The following is a 20,419-nucleotide window of genomic DNA, read 5'->3' on the forward strand; positions in this document are numbered from 1 at the left end:
GAAAACCCAAAATTTTATTGAAAATAAATGTCCAAATTGAGTTCATATGTTTTGGAATCATAAACCACCAGATTGGAGGCGTGGTTTTGGAAAGCAGCGAATAAATAATAAATACTAAACTAAAGTAAATTTAAAATAAATTCCAAGGGTCGATCTAATTAAATTAAGTCGTCGATTTAATTTTTTTTCAATTTACTCAAAATGCCTGTCATTTTGCATCATCTTCAGCGCACGGGCACGGAGAATGCATCGAACTAGTTGAAAAACGTGTTTATGAACAAGTTTCAATTCCGAAATAATAGACATTTTCTGCACATTTTAAGCGGTTTTTGAGAGTTCACGATTTTTGGCCGACGATGTTTTCGTTATTATTGGCCCAAATATTTTATAAATGCATATTTCTGACCTACTCACGTCGAACGGAGTCGATTGAGCACAAAAACACGCATGTAAAATTTTGATTTTTGCCCGAAATTTTTCCAAGGGTGGAAGTCGATTTAAAAAAAAATTAAAATTTTCTCGAAATGCCTTTAATTTTGCATCATTTTCAGCGCACGGCTACGGGGAATGCATCGAACTAATTGAAAAGCATGCTAGAAGTTTCAAATCCGAAATAATAGATATTTTCTGCACATTTGAAGCGGTTTTTGAGAGTTCACAATTTTTGGCAGACGATTTTTTCGTTATTATTGGTCCAAATACTTTATGAATGCATATTTCTGACCTTACGTCGAAAGGAGTCGATTGAGCACATTTTCTACTTATATTCGCACTAATAAAATGCCATGTTTCTCTCAAACGTGAGTCTTCACTTCATTGACTACAAAATCTATTTTCTAATACCGTTCAAAAAGTGCTTTTAAACAGCCATTTTTTCCTACAGTCGTGGAAATAAAGAAGGAAATTGTCCCTTTTAAAAAATAAAAATCTATAGAGATAGAACATCCCTGGGCTTGATAGAATTATGAACGAGGTTCTGAAGCCGATTTGAGATGAGCGTATTGGTGAAATAAATAAATAACTAACGTAGACGAAATGAGACGCATGCATAAAGACGACGAAACAATCATAACAATAAAAGAAAGAAAACAGCTATTTTTGTGACATATAATTAAGGTAACCAAATACTACAAGTTCATGCATCATGCAGAAGTAAATGTAAAGAAAAAAATTAGGAAATAGTTGCTTGGAGGTAGTTGGCTTAGAATAACCACGTTGATAATACGCAATAAAACAAAAATTTAAAAATCCTTCATTTATGTAAATGCTTATAAGAGAAAATTAAAATTTTGATAATGAATTACCTGGAGATGATTCTCTGCTATCCAATTCACCTTCGCCGTTCGTACTTTTGAAGCTGGAACTTCGCAAGATCAAACCTGCCTTTGGATAGGTTGTTTGCCGTTCACTCTTCAAAGTTTCAACTGAAATTATATGAAAAAAATTTTCCCTAAATATTAGAGAAAATCTTCACTTTAAACTTCCTGTAGTAAAATTATTAATGTCAAATTATTTTATTAATGATTTTAACTCTACTTCTAATGATTTTTCCATAACGAACTAAACTTTTATTTGTTTCAAAGTCACTTTATGACTATTGTTAACATCGCCAAGCGCAAAAAGTTATTGATGCAACGTTGATAAAATGTAATTTTCTTTTCAAACGCATTACCTTAAATTTCGTTGCACGTTTCTCAGATATCCATTTAGTTGCACCAGTTTTTTTCTTAAACATTAATCTGAACACTCTGTCACATACAACCGTGATTGTTTACGCATTCAAGGACAATACCGACTGCTTTCGAGCAATAAAATGTATCCATTTTTAAACAAATGGGAAAGTTATTGATGTTACTGACCTGCATTATCAATGAATTTCTTTGAGATTTCTTTGACTGAACCTCTGCGATTAACTTTAGTGGTTTTAGTTGTCGATGTTTCGGTGGTGTCGCATATTTCCTAGAAAAAAAGATTATAATTAACGACTTTCCGGCACAGACAAAGTAATTATGGCTAAACAAAGTCAAGCTTTACTATTACTAGACGTCTATTTTAAAGCGAAAAAGGTGTATCCGTTAATAATTATTCAAAAAAGGAAGATATCGTTAATCAAGTGGCTATTAGAAAGTGAGCGCACATCCTTTCGTTCAGAAGCTGTTTTGATGTGTGTTGACTTTAATGGGCTTAAATCTAATTTGCATTTGAATGACTGGTCACTGCTAATTATATTAAACATTCACATACATTCTCGCTAATGGGTTCAAGATGCCAAAATACAGCAGTGAGAATCACAAAAGTTTAAATATTAACCAGTTTGTCTAATAAAAATTCAGTAGAATATATTCAAATGAAAGCAGGCTTTAAAACCTAGGATAAACGCACTAAGCTAAAAGAACATATGAGATAATTAAAGATGCAGATAATTTGCAAAATTGACCTAAAATGCATTTAAATTCTCGCAATTGAAATTAAAACATACATATTGCCATAAATAAAATTAAAAGAATGGTTAGCAAGTGCAGGAATGACAAAAAAGGTTAAAATGCAAAATCAGGAATCAAATTTCGTTATAAACTTAAACTTAAAAAATATACAATTTTACCAGTTGTTATACGCTATTTCTCTAAGAGTCTCTGTACATTAGAAGCATTTTCAATGTCAAGACCTACAAGTCAGATAATTTTTATTTTACTGCACATTTCAAAGTCTCCAGAAACTGTCTGGGATTTTCTTCTATTTACAGCTCAAAAAATATTGTAAATATTTTTATGTTTGTTTCTGTTGCATTTGATAGGCAATTCTTAAAGTAAAACAAACTTTATAGCAGGCGTTAGCTGGCAATGATTTGTTCTTGAAATCAACCAAAGGAATAATTGAATGCAGTTTGTAGTAGTTATTCTATTCAAATTTCATATATAATTTTTAAGTTCTGGGGACAAAGATTATCTTGTTGAAGAATTGAGAAGCTAAACTTTATATGCAATATTAGATTACATTCAGCAATATAACTCGAAATATCCTAGAAATGTTTAACTTAAAATATGTTCGTCAAAATTAGAAAAAAAATCAAATTTGCAGAAGAAAATATTGTAAGTTATACAATTGTAAGTTAAATAATTAATCAATGCAAGCATGGCATTCTAGCAAACATTTCTAGACATTAAAAACAAAATGGAACAAAATAACGACCGATTTTATGCGGTCGCTCTATTTTATATCGAAAAATTCACAACTATTTTCATATAAAATTTAAACATTCTGATTGCTAATGTCCGAATACGAAAAAATTATACACCCTGATTTGAGAATTAAAAATCGCTGAAAAAGAGTATTGTTGCGTAGAAGTTCATGATAAGAATATGAATTATTCTCAATTTGGGTCAAGTTATTATTAAATAGTCGTATACGTTATAAAACACTAGAAATTGCAATTAAACTTTAAATTTAAAATAGTTTACAAATAGACAAAAAAGTGGAAATCTGAAAGATGTCTGGTAGTTCAAAAATATATTTTATAATGTACCAATTACAAAATCTTCGATTTTTTTAGAAGCGTTTCGTATGCTTTTAGTGCCCAATATCCAAGTAAAACTGGGTTCATGTCAGACTGATCTTTTTAAACTTAAATTTTGAACACTTATTTCGAATTTTTAAATCAAATTCTACCTAATTATTGCTAGTACCTGCCTAAATGTACCGTTTTGTTGACAAACTATTAACAATATATTCAACATAGACACACACAAGATGTAACCGACAATGTTATGTTTTAACTGTTAGTAACGTGTTTAAATTAATTGGAACATGGAATAGTTTATGCCAAGAACGTACGTAAATTAAAGTTTTTATTACACATTACATATCAATTGATTCCTGAATGAAAACGGATAATTTAGATAATACCTGTGCGCCAGGTATAAAAGTTAGGCCCCAAATAAGTAACTTAAATTGAAATGTATATTGAAAGGCAACAATAGAAAACTGTTACTGAAGTAATAAAAAACTTGCGGATAATGTACTTTTTTTTTATAAATCCCAAGAATGAACGGCTGAAGATTGAAAATAAATATGTAAAGGAAATTGTATGAAATTAAATGCACGAAACTATTATTACTGCGTAATATAAAATGTCAAGAATAGAATAGTCAAAATATGCATCTTTAGTGTTCTTAATATGGAAGCTGTAGAGGATCGGAGCTTTAATCGAGAATTGGTGCATGCATAGAGTCGGATAGAACTAGCTAAAAAGATAGCACTAAAAAGGGCCAATGGTCATTTATTAAGTGTGAATTGATCACTTTTATTTTCAAACTGTTCGTTTGTAAGCGTTTATTTTGTGTAAAAATCTGCATTGAATGTTAATTTTAAAGTTTCATGGTCAGCAATGTACATAAGCGTCACAAACAAAAGCTTTTTATTAGTGCGTAATAGAAGCATACTAAAATAATTTTAGACATATTACGCACTATTTATATCCTATTAAATATAAACAGATGATAAATCTGCGATCATAAGTCCGCAAATTAATTAAATTTTACTACGTTTTATTGATTTTTATAAGAAAACCAAATTGTAATGTCGGATATAGGACGAAATTGTAAAACAGTAAATGAAATTGCTGATGGAAAGTTTCGTATAAATCTGAGCGATGATTTGTAATTATAAGCTATAACGATTAGTGAAATGCCTGTAAACGGATATGAAAACTAGTAAATGCCTTAACGGCAATTGGATTTAAAAGCCGATATGTAAACAGCTTGCAAATTTACATAAAGTTACAGTTTGGACCAAACAAGTAAAAATGGTTATGCCTGTGAACAGCCCACGTTTATAATGCGGTTTAAATTATTTGTTACCTTTTTCTTGTCGGTGAGACTTTTCAAAGACGGTGTATCTTTATATCCAAATTTCTGGGTGGTGGTAACGCTGGACACTTTTCCATCAACGGCAATAATTCCGTCTTGTTCCAAGTCTCTCGGATCGGTCGAATATTTCGTAACGCTCACTTGGCCCACCGGCTCTTGATCGTTTTCCGAGTAATATTCACTTCGAATCACTGTTCCTTGAACTAAAATTTCAATGTTATATCAATATGAAAAAAACAATTTTTTTTTATGATTCCAGAGATTCTGCCTTCATTTGCCTAAAATGATCACGTAATATACTTAGTAGTAGTACTTTCTCACCTTTTGTTTTTTCATTTTTATTCTGTGCCCTCAGAGCCTTCAGTCCAAATAAAGGTGTACCATTTTCGTCTGTTGGTCCTACGCCATAACTGGACGTGATAATATCCGTGCCCTTAATTTCCTTTGCCGGGCTGATTCTGGAAGTAAACTTCTTGGATGTGCTGGTAGAAGTGTTTGTGCTCTTTTTAACAGTGGTAGCGGCAGTTTCTCTGGTGTTTTTCAAATTTCGCTGCCTCACCCATTCTGGCTGTGAAGCGGACATCGGTGCTTTTGCAGGGGGCACTGTTTTTTTCAAAGTGGTAAACGTTCTTTCTGTGGTTTTGGTTGTGGTCGATCGGGTTCCTCCGGGGATGTTTTCTGTGGTTGTAGTCGTAGTCACTTTATCCGAAGGGAGAAACTCGGTGGTTTTGGAACTAGTTCTTTGAGGACTCGAGCTTTTTCTCGACACTGATGTAATTTCAGTGGAAGATCTGCGTTCATCATGCGAGTAGGATGACTGATATTCGGTAGTCGTTTCCAAGCTACTTCTTCGCCTGTCGACGAGTCCGGAATGCTTGTATAGCTTATTGGAGTCGACGACTTTACGCTCTGGACTAACTTTCCTTGTATAGGTCGACTGATATTCAGTAGAGCTGGTTGTAGTTTCGGGTTTCGGAGCTTTAGATGGGCTGGAACCTCTTCGAGTAATGGCCTCACGTGATACTGATTTTCTTTTCGTAATGTACTCTTCTAGGGTACCTTCTGTTATCAGCTTTTTTACTAGGCGAATTTGGGTGCGAATCTTCCTTCTCAGTTCGTAGCCAGTTATTTTTTCAAGCTGCAAAAATATGAGTTTATGAACTGCCTAAAAGTACAGCCTTTACAAAAGTGAAGAAATATTAAACTTATTTAGTTAGGAGAGTAGAGCAAAGATCAGTTTAGTTGCGAGTGTCCATGGCTTAAGTAAAAATAACTTGGCTTTGGAAATTTTTAAGAATCTTGGAAACATGCACTGCTTTTGGCAAGGCTAGAAAAAATGTAAGGAATCAAAATATTTAGAAATTGTGTAATACAACACCAATGGGAACGTTGCCACAATTTACAAATCGTGTACAACAAAGTAAACAGCTATTGTCAGAGACAAGATCAGTTACATCACACAACAACAGTAAAAAATGTAATTCGTATGTTTCCATTACATACCTACAGAGAACGGGTCAAATTACAATATTATTGAACTTGGCAAGAGATTGAAGCTCGATTAGGTAAATTAAGCTAAAAAACTGTCTATTAGAAGAAGTGTGACTTTAGTGAATTTGGGTCTATTTCTTCTCTTAAGAAATATTTTGCCTGAAATTACATTTTCCATGAAAAGTTTCTGATCAGTACCATTTGACTTGATATAACGTACATAAAATTTTTTTAATCAAATTTAATGCAAAACGTTTAAAGCATCAGCAAAATGCTACATTAAAGGCCAAACACGTACACAGGAACTAAATTTAAAATTTTGTACTTAAATGTCTACCAAAATAAGTAGGTTTTCACATATTTAAATGCCTAAATGATATTTGATCTGTTAACATTTTCTTGGGTGAATAAAAAGTGTACAGAAGTATCAGGAGGTTCTAAATATTTCCATTTCTGTTCACATTTTACAACGTTTTTTTTTTCGAAAAAAAATGATTTCACCTCTTAACCTTTAATTATGCAACAACACAACATTTTCAAAGTTTCCACAAATCCGTATTATCAATTAAAAATGTATTAAAATTAAACGCTGTTGATAATTTCAGAAAACTGAATCCTGTATTTTTAATTTTCAAATTAGCATTCCGTAGAAGCAGAATTTGAACTTGTAGTTTTGTTATTGGGTTAGATTTAATCAAAGGGGCCGTCAGTTTTCAATACAAAGGTTAGATATAATCAAAATATACGTTGTCCTAATATAAATCGTTAATTTTCTAACTTTGTGAAAGTTCTATCATTTTTAGTTGTCTCTTCTCTTAAGCAAACTCATAAAATATTTTCCTGTTGACATTACAGTCAAGGGCATCTCATGTAAACCACGCTGTACGTACCAATTCCTCCAAAACTTCCAATTCAAAAATCTCCTCAATTTCCTCCTCAGTGATCCGCTTCTCCAAGATAATACTGCTTTTCCTTCTTTCGGTTATAGCAGAATTCTCTGTTGTCTTTATGGTCCGGCCCGAATCAGTTCTTCTCAATGTAACCCCAAACCGAGTTGATCTAGCATCCTGTTCTACAGGTTGAGGTTTAGCTGTAAAAATCACGTAAAATTTCACATAATTCTTTTCAATTCTTTACGAACTTGGACTAGAACCATCTCGATGAGGACTGTTCGGTCTTAGGCTTCTATCTAACGGTTTCATGTAATGTGGTAAATCGCCATCGGGAGTTGGTTCTCGACTTCGGGATTTACTGCTAACAATTTCCGGCTGGGGTTCGATGATGTCGGGAATTTTATCGGGGGATCTTGATCTGAATCTCTTCACTTGGATTCTTTCAGGAGATGCAACTCGCTGAGGTGATTTCTTTGGCGATTGCGATCTTCTGGATGTTGTTTCACTCACTTTCGTAGTCCTGGTTGCCCCTGAATCATCTATTAAATAAATCGACAATACAATCACAGTACAAAAAGCATCTAAGTTATTATTTTAAATGAAAAACGCTCTGACCAAAATAGGGAACGAAAATAGTGGTATGTACTGTGCAGCAAAAATCAGTCGCGAATTAGTAGCTTAAACGAAAATTTTGATCATATCTATTTTAAGCGAAACTCCTAGAATTTAAAAAATGTTTTCATTATCAGATTTGCATTTTTCAGTATACCATTTACTTGAAACCAGTTTGTAAATGTGTTTTCCGTTGATTCACTTTTGCTTACTGCAAAACATGTGGTGCTTGAATCTTGATTCAAATTTGAAACGAAATGTCGAAAGTAGGAACGAAAACTTCAAATAGATTAAATTCGCAGTAAGCAAAGCAGTTAATTGTGTATCTTTTATGCTTTCAATTCGGATTTCGAAATAGAAAAACATGAGTTATGGTTTAAAGTTATGGTTTTGTACCTGAAAATATTATAAATTATCATTGGTACTGAGAAATGAACAGATGCAAACAAGTTGCACATTTTAAAGCAGAAAAATGGAAAAGATAAAATTACGTTATAAAAGTTCCTTTTTTTAATTCAAAAAATTGCCAAAAATCTGAATTTTTTTTTCACATTTTTAAGGCTCATGAACAGGTTTAATTCTTCAAACTTTAATTTTTAAAATCAGTTTCTAATCTCATAAAAAGCGAAACACTGATATATTAATTAAAGTTTAGTTAAGCGACAAAATGTTTTGTTGTGAATCTGTTCTGAAGTGAACAAGAATGAAAATATAAGAAATGAGAGCAGATTTTGTTAAGAACTAAAAGAAGAAAAGCAATGAACTTTTTATTTTTTTCCTTCATTCACCAAATATCTCCAGTACTAGTTGGGGTTTCTCAGATTTAACGTTTACAAATTGGTCATCATTATTCTGCCCAATTTTAGCTTCAAATGATTCAATTATCTTATACACTTTTGAATGCGTATACGTTTAAATCGCGTAATAAAAGCTCAGAGATCCAACCAAGAGGAAAAGAAGAATTTATTTAATAAGACGAAACAATGCTATGTAACTAAAATTACATCTATTACTTACCTGTAACTTTTTTCAAAGACAGTTTCTTAGTGGTAATCTCCTCCTTGTCCTCCACATTAAAGTTTTTCTCTGTTTTCGCCGTCTTCTTACCCTCGAACACAGATGGCCTAGATAAAATATCTTTCTGCCACTTCGTTTCCTTAGAATCGACATTTTCAAACAGTGCTTTTGCTTTCTTAATACTCTCAGTGCTTCTGAGTCTAGTTGCGCTGCTGATTTTAGGGTTTGGTTCCTCTTGTGAAGGCCTTCGCGTGGACTTAGGTGTAGAGTCCGGTGAAAATCGATCTGAAGGCGAATATCTCCTTTCTGTTGACTCTGTATGCAGTATACTGGAGTACTGATTGGATGGTCGTCTGTTTGGAGTCTTTTGCCCTGGAGAGGGCGACCTGCTTCTTTCAGGCGATATTCGAACATTTGTTTCTTGTATCTTTTCAGTTTCTATGAGCTTTTTGGTAATGTTTTTCTCCGGCGATTTTCTATCGCTTTTAGTGGGTGAGGGAGTTGGCTCGTTCAATGTGGGTTGAATGTCAATCTTTGAAAGGCTCACTTTCTTAGGAGGGGTGGTGGATGTTAACTTTTCTGCAGTAGAAATAAACTTGCTTACTTTATCCGAAACACTCAGCATGCATTCGTCTCGCTTTAGGGTTTCGTCTACTTCATCCAAATCGGGTCGAGGCACTTTGGATGCAGGCCTTTTTTTAGATAGTGTGGTCTCTTCGACGGAAACATTAAAGTCAGTGACCTTTTTCTGGATATTCGCTCTTACTCCATCCTGAGCTTTTGGTCGAGGACTTTTCGGCCTATCAGGCAAACTGCTCGTATTGAGTTGATCAGCAGTGTTTATAAATCTGCTGACTTTATCAGACACACTAAGGAGGCACTCATCTTCTTTGAGATCATCAGATACCTCAAAGGTAGGTCTTTCCACTTTACTGGCTTTTGATTTGATGGGTTCTTTAGTTAGCTGTTCCGCCGTGTTGAGGAATTTATCGATTTTTTTATTGATTGTGAGAAGACTCTCATCGGTTGCCTCTACTCTATCCACTTTGCTGATCTTTGTCTTGGTGTCGGTGATGTCTGTTATTCTGCTGACTTCACTAATGTCCTCAGTTTCAAAAATTGGTAGGTCGGATAACTTCTTCGCTCTCCTTCTCAGGGATCCGTCGTCAGGTTCACTGATTTCATCCGGATATCTGGCTGGCAAAGAATCTTCGTCTTCTTCATCGCTGGTCATTGGCCTGGGGCAAAGCCTGTCTGGAGTAGGTTCTCTGGAAGATTTGGACCTTTGAAGATTAACAATAAAATCACGATCCGGAGTGTCTTCATTGGTTATTTGGACGGTCTTGGTTGTAATAACTCTTTGGGTAGATTCTTCATTGTCTGAGTCCATATCAGATTTGGACAATCCTCGGACCGGCGCTGATCTGGTAGATTTAAAGGTTTGGTCACGAGTACGAGAAGATTCTTCCCGTCTATCGGTTAGATCAATAAATGATCCTTCAGTGCTTTCCACCACAGAATCATCATCAGTATCAGACGCATAGCCATTGGTGACTTTGTCACGTCGGTATTTGGTTGTTGTTGCTGCCGTTTTTGATGTTGTTACGGAAGACTTTGTAGTTGGTTTGGTTTTCGGACTGGCTTTGGAAGAAACCGTAATTGTAGTGCTTACAACGTGTCTTTTGGGTTCAACAAGTCGAGTTGTTTTCGGCTTATCATCTTTCACAGGTTTTGTGATATATCTGGATGGTGTCGCAGTGGTTTGCTTCGGTTTCACTTCAGCTACCGGCTTTGCATTTGGACTGACATTGGCAGGCCGTCTAGTTAAGTTTGTCAATCTGACTGGCGATTCTTTCGGTTTTGGTTTATTTGCATCGCCATTAACAAGAACGGTTTTTGTAACTTTCTTCTTCGTTACGGTTTCATCAACCCGATTGGTTCTAATGTGAACCGACTTGTCCTCCCTAAGTTTTGCCGAACGCTCAATGTCATGCAGAGTGGTTTTCTTTTCAGGTTTCAAAGGCTTTTGCGTTGGTTCTTTGGTGATTTTATTTACCTTAGAAAATTGATGTTGATATTCAGTCGCTCCGATAAACTTCGTTTTTTCCACTTTGTAAGTGGTCACTGGCTGCTTTTTGAGTGTGGGGATTTTGGCTGGACAGTTTGGAGATTTGGGGGATTCTTTTTTGGTAACTTGACAGCAACTGCTGATGGTACAACAATCGATGACTTTCTTTGATGGTGTCTTCTCCGGGGCTTTTCTCACCGGTGCCTTTTCTTTTATGTTGGACGAAAGCCTCACATCAGCTTTTGTGATTTCGGAGGTTGTGGTGAACTTTTTCACACTTGGCTTTTTCGGAGATTCTTTTCCATTTGTGAGCGGCGTATCTTTCTTCACGGATTTCCTGATATCTTCACTATTTCGAGCACTTTCTACAATTTCTGATTCGATAAGTTCCTGAGTGGTCTTTTTTTTGTTCAACCTTGTGACCTCATCAGCTTTGCATAGTTGCGTAAATATTTTCTTTTCTACAACTGGTTCTTGGATGGGTACTCGATTTTCCACATACTGAATAGTTTGGTCGGTTACAACTTCCTCGATATCTTCACTTTCAGACGAAGTAGAACTTTCCGACCTGAGATGTTTTCTTGGCGATTTTTTCGATGAAGTTGGATGCTTTTTACTTTTTGGTAATTGTTCTCTTGGCCGTTCTGGGGATTTGCTAGGAGCACGGTCAGGTGATTTGCTTGGAGCTTTTTGACCAGGAGAAGGTCCTGTTGAAGATAGATTAGGGATCCTTGATTTTTCAGGTTGCTGCTCCATTGGTTCTCTTGTTGGAGACTTTCGAGTTTGTGAAGGATATTCATTAATAGTGGGAGCAACTTTGGTGGTTGGAACTTTTTCGGGGTAAGGCTCCGCTGGATGTCTTTCTGGAGACCTTCGAATTTGAGCTGGAAACTCGTTAATTCTTGAAACTGATTTGGTTGGTGAGATTTTTTCGGGATAAGGCTCCAAACTCTCCTTTTTGGGTGACTTTTTACCCTGACTGGAAAACTCTGAAACTGTTAGTGCAGTTTTAACAGGAGATTTCTTTTCCGGGTAGGGCTCCAATGGTTGCCTCTCGGGGGACTTTCGCTTTTGTCCCGGATATTCTGAAATTGTCGTTGACGACTTGGTTGGTATCTTTTTCTCAGGATATGGCTCCAACACCTCCTTCTCTGGAGATTTTCTTGCTTGTGCCGGAAATTCACTTATTGAAGGACCGATTTTAGTCGGAGATGTTTTTTCGGGATAACGTTCCAAAACCTCTCTTTGAGGCGACTTTCTACTTTGGGAAGGAAATTCGGAAATTTTTGGTGATGTTTTAGTGAGAGATTTTTTCTCCGGATAAGGCTCTAGTGGCTCCCTTTCCGGAGATTTTTTGATTTGCGATGGAAACTCCGAAATGGTTGAAGGTGTTTTAGCAGGCGATTTTTTTTCTGGGTAGGGTTCCAAAGGTTCCTTTTCCGGGGATTTTCTGATTTGTGATGGAAATTCTGAAATAGTTGGGGCCGTTTTAAGACAAGATTTTTTCTCCGGGTAGGGCTCTAATGGTTCTCTTTCTGGCGACTTTCTGCTTTGCGAAGGAAATTCGCAAATTGTTGAAGCAATTTTCGTAGGCGATTTTGGTTCAGAATATTGCTTTAAAGGTTCACGTTCCGGAGACTTTCGTGTCTGGGCAGGAAATTCGTCAACCGATGGGACGCATTTGGATGGCAATTTATGATCGGGATAATGTTCTGAAACTGCTTTTTGAGGAGATTTTTGTGTCAGGGACGGTAGGTCCGAAGAAGGTTTTGTAGGGGACTTCTTATCAGGATATGCAACGGCTTTTTCTGGAGATTGTCTGATTTGTGAAGGAAATTCACTAACGGTTGGAGCTGTTTTAGCTGGTGACATCCTCTGGGGATAGGGTTCTACTTTCTCTTTTTGCGGTGATTTTCGAATTTGAGATGGAAACTCTGATACTGTGGGCGATGTTTTAGTAGGTGACTTTTTCTCGGGATAAGTTCCAGCAATGTGCTTCTCCGGAGACTTTCGCGATTGATTTGGAAATTCTGAAACTTTTGGACCAGGTGATTTTTTATCTGGAACATCAGAAGTTCTTCCTGTTGGAGTTGCTCTTGATTGACCTGGAGATTCCTTAACTGGACTTCTCCTATCTGGAGATCCAGTTTTAGTGGTTTTCCTTGATACATCATCCTCAGTGGTTGTTCTTGTTTTGGTCTCCCTGAATGAGCTTCTTTTTAACGAATTTTTCTCCAAGCTGCTTCTACGTGTTTCCTTTGCGTCTTTAGTCAAACCTAATATCTCCTTAACGTGCTCTTCATAAGTGTCGGTGCGCAAAAGCTTTGGCTTTTCAAAAGTGGTATCTTTACTCGGCGATTTCTCTTTCGTGGGCGACCTGCGAGGACTGGCAATATCAGTCAGGGGAGATGTCGGCGAACGCTCAGTAACTTTTTTAACCTTTCTGGTCGTAATTTCTAAGCTGGATGGTCTGGTATCTCGTTTGGTACTTTTTTCTCTTGTGATCACCTTCGTATCCTCATCCAAGTCAGTAGTGACATCCTGACTACTTGTTACGTACTCGAAATCAGTACTGGCAGTTCCTGTAGGTGAAGGACTTCTTGGCTGGTTTTTGCGACGAGTCAAAGTACTGGAATCCACCACAGTTTCACCTCGAGTTGTCTTCGACTTTCTTGTAAGTGTATCAGTGCTATAGTAATCGGATTTAGATGTTTTTCTTGTGGATACGGTATCATTTTCTTTATCCACATAGATTCTATCGGGAGATCTGCTAAGTGGGGGCACTTTGCTGGTTTTGTATGTTATGGTTTCGCTGCTTGAAAATCTATCCACAGATTTCCGTGGACTACGGGATCGGCCGTATCGATCGGGTGAAGACCTTAAAAAACGTAATTTATTTTAAGATGGAATTAAATGGATAACTTGGGTCCTTATCTTACTTTCCATTCAAATCTTTTTTTAAAATATTTACTAGCTTTTTCACTTTATCACAAGAAATATTTCAGATGCAAGAAATATTTCAGATCACATGCAATGTTCTGGTTTCATTCCAAATTTGGTATTAATATACTATAAGTTCAACAAATCTGATCCGAAAAACTTAATAACTCACCTGGATGGATAAGTTTTCCCAGGACTGGTGGTGCTTCTAGGAAGGGAAGTATTGCTGGTAGTTCTGGGAGAATTTCTTGTAATTCTCTCAGGGGTAATGGATCTCAAAGACCTGGCAAATGCGTCATGAGTAGCGCTCACTTCTACCGATATTTTCTTGCTGGTAAAGTCATTGCGATAAGTTGTATCGTACTGTCCATCTGTTGGACTTGGTTTCTGGTCCAGTTCAGATTTTCCCGGTTTAATCGGGTGGCGCCGATCTGGTTGAACATACGGCTCGGTGGGCTCTTTTGGTGATTGCTTCAGAGGCTCCCTAGTCTTAGTGACATGTTCCCGAGTATCCACTTCGTGTTGACGTTCTGTAGAAATAAACTGATCATCCACCCTCTTGGAATCCCTCAAATCCTTTGCTTGATTAATTGTGTGAGTTGACGTAGTACGATAAGTAGTGTCCGTTTGGGTCTGGGGCACATGGTCGGACACTGTCTTGGTTGTGGTAGTTCTGGTTGTAGTAAATTGGTCTACTGGAATTTCCACATATTCAGGGCGTTGATGCTTATCGCTTTGGTTCGCTGGTCGCTCTTGCGGATGTTCCGAGACGATCCTAGTTGTTTTGGTCGTTGTCACTTGGCTTGCAGGAATATCCACATATTCAACTTGGTTTTGAATTGCTTTGCGATTTTCCTTAACATCCACAGCATTTTGAATGTTTCTCTGTTCATTCTGCACAACTCTTGTAGATTTAGTTTGGCGAGTAATATTTTCGGTGTCTCTTCGCAACTGCAGATCATCAGCTTTGTTGATTGCTTTTATTTCAATGTCAACCACTTTTCCAGGCTCCACAACATATTCCAAAGTTCCTCTATCATTTTTCATCACATTTTTCGTCGTTTGCTGCTCACTTCTGCTGGAAGAGCTTCGTTGCTCAGAATGGGACGACGCAACATTGGAGTATTTTTTCGTAGTTGCGGTCTGAGTGGAACTTCCATCCTTTGTTTCGTAGCGAGTGGTTGTTACAACGGTACCATCAGCGAGAGTTTTAGTTTCTTGTGAAACCTAAGGATGAAATTTAAAAAATGAATTAAGAAGAACTATTTTGCTGAAAAATGGGGCACTTTTATATTTATATCACTGTTTTGTTGCTCGTTTTAGGAAAATTACATTTCTCTACAGTACGTTTCAACATTATCTGTTCTAAAATTGATTTCCCTCCTTTTTCAAAATAATTGATTAGATTATACAGGGTGTCGCAATAAGGATGGTAAGCGGCTGTATCTTGGAAAGTATGTGTTGTAGAGTGATCGGAAAAAAAATTGACAACAAACTTGACGAAAATAATTTACTGGAAATTATTTTTAAATTTCTCAGATGACCACTAGATGGCGTAATTACTTAAACTTACTAGATGTTTCACTTATACGGACAATTTCTGTATAAAATCGACTTTTTAAAATACCGTTTGCAATTACGCCATCTAGTGGTCATCTGAGAAATTTCAAAATAATTTCCAGCAAATTATTTTCTTCAAGTTTGTTATCAAATTTTTTTTCCGATCACTCTACAACACATTCTTTCCAAGATACAGCCGCTTACCATCCTTATTGCGACACCCTGTATATTCTCGCTGACACGTTTTGAACATGCTTTGGGTCCACAAGAAAGCTAAGGAGTGCACAGGGCTGTTGGATTTTTAAATCAAGATATAAAATAAATATATTCTCTAATGGAGTAAAGAGTGTTTCTTGGGGAAAAAAATAATTTAAATTACAAAATTCACATTTTAACCAACCTTGGTTTTTCCTTCAACATAAATGGGATGATTCTTCAAGTCGCTCGGAATATTAGTGGTGAATGTGTTCTCAACAACGGATCTGGAATGAGCGTCGTGAGTTGTTGCATATGGTTCTCTTGTGATTGTGGTAGTTGGAGGCAAAGCTTTCTGGCTCTCAGTGGCACTTTTGCTTTCAGACACGTATCGTGAACTAGACGATGTTTTGCTGCTTGACGAGTGAAAATGTGAGTTTGCATCTCCTCCAGAAGCTTCTTGATGAACCATTGAATTAGACGAAGTGCCCACGGCTCTGCTAAAGTTTCTATCGTCTCCATCTTGAAATACTGAGGCTTTTTCTTCGAGTTTTGCCACATAGTCTAGTTTGCCACCGTCAATGTTTTGACTTCCTGAAGTGGTTGCAGTGTGCTTTGATGTATGCGTTTTCCCATCGATACTCCGTTCATGAGACGAATCGATGTTCCATCCTTGATCCTGATGTTTAGCTGGAATAATAAATCAACTAATAATCAAAAGGAACAATGTTATTCAAGTATAATTAGTTATTCGACTGTTAATCTGCTGTGCTAATCTAATTTTCATTATATTATATAACTGAAACCACTGTAAGTGAAACTAGTCAGGTAATATGCGAATAATATTCCATTCAAAGCTGCCGAGGACGTAATAACACTTCTTAAGTTACCGATTATGGAATACCCTGAAACAAATTCGCGCTAATTTAAATTGCAGATAAATAACCGTAACGTTAAAATGCTCAGAATTTGTCCATGTTGAAATAATATTCTCAGGAATCTCGCATTTTTTACAGCCTAAAAACTGTGGAACCTCGTTTACTAAAATAGCTTGCCCAATAAAGTTGAAGAACTAGACTTACCAATTGATTTATTGAAGCTGTCCCTCGTGGGACTTTCCGAGTCTCGGACTTCTTTGCTTTTCAAAGTGACATAACTTTGGTCAGCCAAAGAATCTGCATGAGTGGTTGACATATTAGTTTTCTGGTTTGAGGAAGTGTTTATTGTAGACCGGTGAATTTCAGTGTTAACGTCTTCAGAATTGTAAAAGTTCTTCAATCGTGCCTCTCGGAGTTTATACATATGGGATCTAATTTCCTTTTTCCGTCCAAAGTCCTCAGTTTCTTGCCACTGAAAATTGGAAATGGGTTGAATGAGTTTTAGCTTTAGAGTGTGGAGTTTTCCCGCAATTAATTACCATTTTCTTTAAAACGTCCTCATCTTGAATTCTTCCCACGTCACTAATATCGGCCGACATGGCCTAGACTAGTCGGAAACCTGCAAAAGTAGAAAAAAACTATTATTTTACTTGTATTATATAGGTAGTTTACTCATATTCTTATGCGTTTTTCAATTTTTTTTTATCAAATATTAATTCAAAAGATTTTATTAAATCCTTGGATTTCATGTGTTTGTAGTAATATTTGCAAATAATTAATTGTGTATTTGAAATTCATTCTATGATCAGTTAACGTCAGGAAGCGCAAAAGTCTGTATTTCAATAGTTTCCTCGAAACGAATCGAAATATTAAAAAGCTGAACTGAACGAAAAAGTTGTAACGGTTTTCGGCAATAAAACGAACTTTCCGAAATTATAAAAAAGTGCTGAGACTCGTAGATTCCAATTTGCATTAATAAGATAAACATACTTAGAATATATTATAACAGTTTAATTAACGCAAATTAAGCGGTTATAAAAGATGATTGTCACAATAATTCGTAAAAATGTCGAGATTTTTTTAATTTAATACCGGGTCTCTTAAAAATGAGATTTCGTCATTTCTAGCAACTGATTTCCATATTTGTACTTAAGAAATCCCACTTTACATTTGTGTGCACCATATTTTACCCTTAAGTCTCCATCATTTTGTTTATTTAGTAGATCGTGTTTCTCAGCTAATTGTTCGACTTTTTTTCTTAAAATATTTTTTGGTAGATGTAAAAACGATCGATAGCAAAATCTCTTAGTTTATGCTTAAAGCAGAACATGAGTTTTGTGTTCATTTAGTGTCTTAGTTTTGTTTCTAACATTTTAATCCTTGCTGTTAAAAGAATTGACTACATTTTAATACATTTGTGTCTAGGCAGAAGGTAACAGTTGCTTAAATTAATTAATATTGATTATTTCCACTTATAGTAAAGGTTTTCTACATTTTTTTTTATCACTTTGTATTAAAATTTTGTATTCCTGTAAAACGCAGTAGAATATTGTTGTAGTATTTTCAGTGGTCTGATTTGAAGCGATCTTAAATAGATGTTAAAAGATGCTTGATAGGAATATAGGATAGAGGAAGTGGCTGATATTAACATTTTTTAACATATAAAATATCTTAAATTTACTTTTCAAAATTATGTTTTTAATTTAATCAACGAAACTATTGAATTTTTATTGTTTTAATTTTGACATTTAAAATATGTCTTTGTTTGCCGTGGTTAAGAATGGCAAAATTATAAAATACAATGATGCAGAACCTTCAGGAGCAATGCAAAATCAAAGCGGTTAAAGTCAAAAATTAAATATTAGTAAATTTTGAGTAGAAGAAAAGTTATGAGCAACTCCAATTGGCTTTTAATCGGTTCAATAAAAGAATGTAATACAGACAGAAAAATTATATTAAATATGTAAACGCTTCTCACAAATCACGTATCGGAATCGCACATCAGTAAGCTTTTCAATGTGAAACTCGATTTGAAACTGGAGAGAAAATATTCAATTTTATTCAATTAAGATTTTTTTTAAATGTAAACTTTCGAAAATGAACAAAAGAAAGTTTATCCAAAAAAAGTCATTAATGTAAATCAGAAGCAACCTGTGTGTTAAATAATTGAACACTTGTCTTGTTGTGTGTTGTTTCATTCAAAAACTGCCTTATTAAAATTTCATGCAAGAAAGAATATACTTCAGAAAGCTGTAACAGAAAATAAATTAAACCAAGAACTAATGATAATAACAAAAACTTCAATTTTATGTTCTTGTTTCCAGTCCAATTTGTAACAAAAATTCATCGTCTTCGACAATGTTGATAAGTATTTTTTAAATTCTAGTTCGTTTTCTTCAAAATTATTAACTTTTCGATTAGTATTGATGATGTAATTTCTTATAATTGCTTCAATGTTATTATCACAAACCTTATACATTGTAGTCTAATTTATTACGAATCACGAATTATTCCTAAAACAATTCTGTAAGACACTAAGAATGAAATTAATTCTGAGACAAAGGCAAAACAGTTAATAGAACAGCAAACAAAAATTAAACTTTGATCTCTCTAAATCGACCACTCGGAAACTGTATTAGCAAGCCTAGTCCTTTCCTATGTAACTACTCAAACTTTGGATAGGAAATTAAGGGATTCATCCCAAAAAACTAACGGATTAATCTGCAAACAAACTGAGTTCAACAAGAGTCTAAATGATGTGTTCCAATTCCTTTTTGGGGTAGAATTAAATACAGTTTAAGGCAATGTCGTTCTTCACATTTCATGTCGAATGGGTCGGCAAATTTGGCCAGACTCACTTTCACCATGCAAGATAAAAACCGTTTAGTATTCTGTAAATTCCAATACTGTAATTTATGTGCAGGATAACATTGAATTGTTGCATAATATTAAGATCAGTGCCAACTTCACTCCATATAAGATCATAAACGGACTGCCTTTTTTGGCTGAATTGGGTTATGCCCATGGGTTTACGTTCAAAGTAATTAAAATTACTTTTTCGAAAGGGTCATTTGAATTTTAAATAGATGGAAGACGTGACGCATTTATCATTTAAGCGAGGTTGTTTCGTAGTAATTTCGCCATTGCTCTATGCCTTTTCAAGTGTTATTTATAACGAACCCATCAAGCAAAATCACTTATTTAGATATTATTTGCCGATTGAATCCCGTTCAGGAAAACTACATTTTTCAATATAAGTTGCTGGCAAATTGAAAGAACATCAAACCGCATTTTACCTTTGAACTACATACATTCTTGCTTCTGATTTATTTACTTCAGCATCATTTCTTATTGATGGATCGAACCTATTAAAGCAGACATAATTTATGCAGGCGGTGCCTTTAAAATAAAACACATTATTATTTCGATGTTTTGCTATACAACCATATTTGGAGATTCGCCATGACTACAATTTTTTTTCTCGAGTAGTTGCGCAAAACAGCATCTTGAAACATGTGTGTGGTATTACTGATGTAATTGGTATGGTTTATTTAATATAATCGTATAACGTGATTGATTCTTCAACAAAACAGGCTGCTCTTTAAAAATATTGCCAATCATTTTAGAGTTTTTTTTAATTTTTGGTTGCGTCTGTCTAGATTGTTTCAGTATTATTTGTATCTATTGTTAACATATCAGCTTCTAGTTAGACTTCTTTAAAAATGCCAAAATTTCAACACTAAATTAAAGTGGGCAATCTATGCAGAAAAATGTCCAACATTTAAAAACCTTAACTGCCTGTAACTTGCTGACGAAACGGGAACCATATATTTATACAAACTTTTCACTTTTATAATGGATTCTATTACGAAAGTTGTTTTTTGAAACAGCTTTAAAAAT

General features: G+C 35.2%; 1 protein-coding gene across 4 annotated transcripts in view; it reads right to left on the reverse strand.

Annotated features, from left to right (window-relative positions):
* LOC109538224 (serine/arginine repetitive matrix protein 2) overlaps positions 1-20,419 on the reverse strand; it is a 64,558-nt gene that overhangs the window by 30,368 nt on the left and 13,771 nt on the right. For 3 of the 4 annotated variants that reach the window (XR_007280844.1, XM_048663775.1, XM_048663773.1), the window contains exons 2-12: positions 17,059-17,138; positions 16,724-16,991; positions 15,847-16,331; positions 14,059-15,113; positions 8,879-13,824; positions 7,498-7,788; positions 7,247-7,446; positions 5,187-6,003; positions 4,857-5,068; positions 1,860-1,959; positions 1,305-1,424 (exon numbers count right to left, since the gene is read on the reverse strand). Coding sequence is in view for 3 of the 4 variants with exons in the window: in XM_048663775.1 (XP_048519732.1) it covers positions 1,305-1,424; positions 1,860-1,959; positions 4,857-5,068; positions 5,187-6,003; positions 7,247-7,446; positions 7,498-7,788; positions 8,879-13,824; positions 14,059-15,113; positions 15,847-16,331; positions 16,724-16,991; positions 17,059-17,118 (8,554 nt within the window). In the remaining variant the exon portion in view is untranslated. The remainder of the gene's footprint in view (positions 1-1,304; positions 1,425-1,859; positions 1,960-4,856; positions 5,069-5,186; positions 6,004-7,246; positions 7,447-7,497; positions 7,789-8,878; positions 13,825-14,058; positions 15,114-15,846; positions 16,332-16,723; positions 16,992-17,058; positions 17,139-20,419) is intronic. The other variant, XM_048663774.1, reaches the window with a different exon arrangement.

The sequence above is a fragment of the Dendroctonus ponderosae genome, unplaced genomic scaffold (assembly GCF_020466585.1).
Source record: "Dendroctonus ponderosae isolate FM_Combo_2020 unplaced genomic scaffold, Dpon_F_20191213v2 Dpon_F_20191213_2, whole genome shotgun sequence".
Classification (NCBI taxonomy): domain Eukaryota; kingdom Metazoa; phylum Arthropoda; class Insecta; order Coleoptera; family Curculionidae; genus Dendroctonus; species Dendroctonus ponderosae.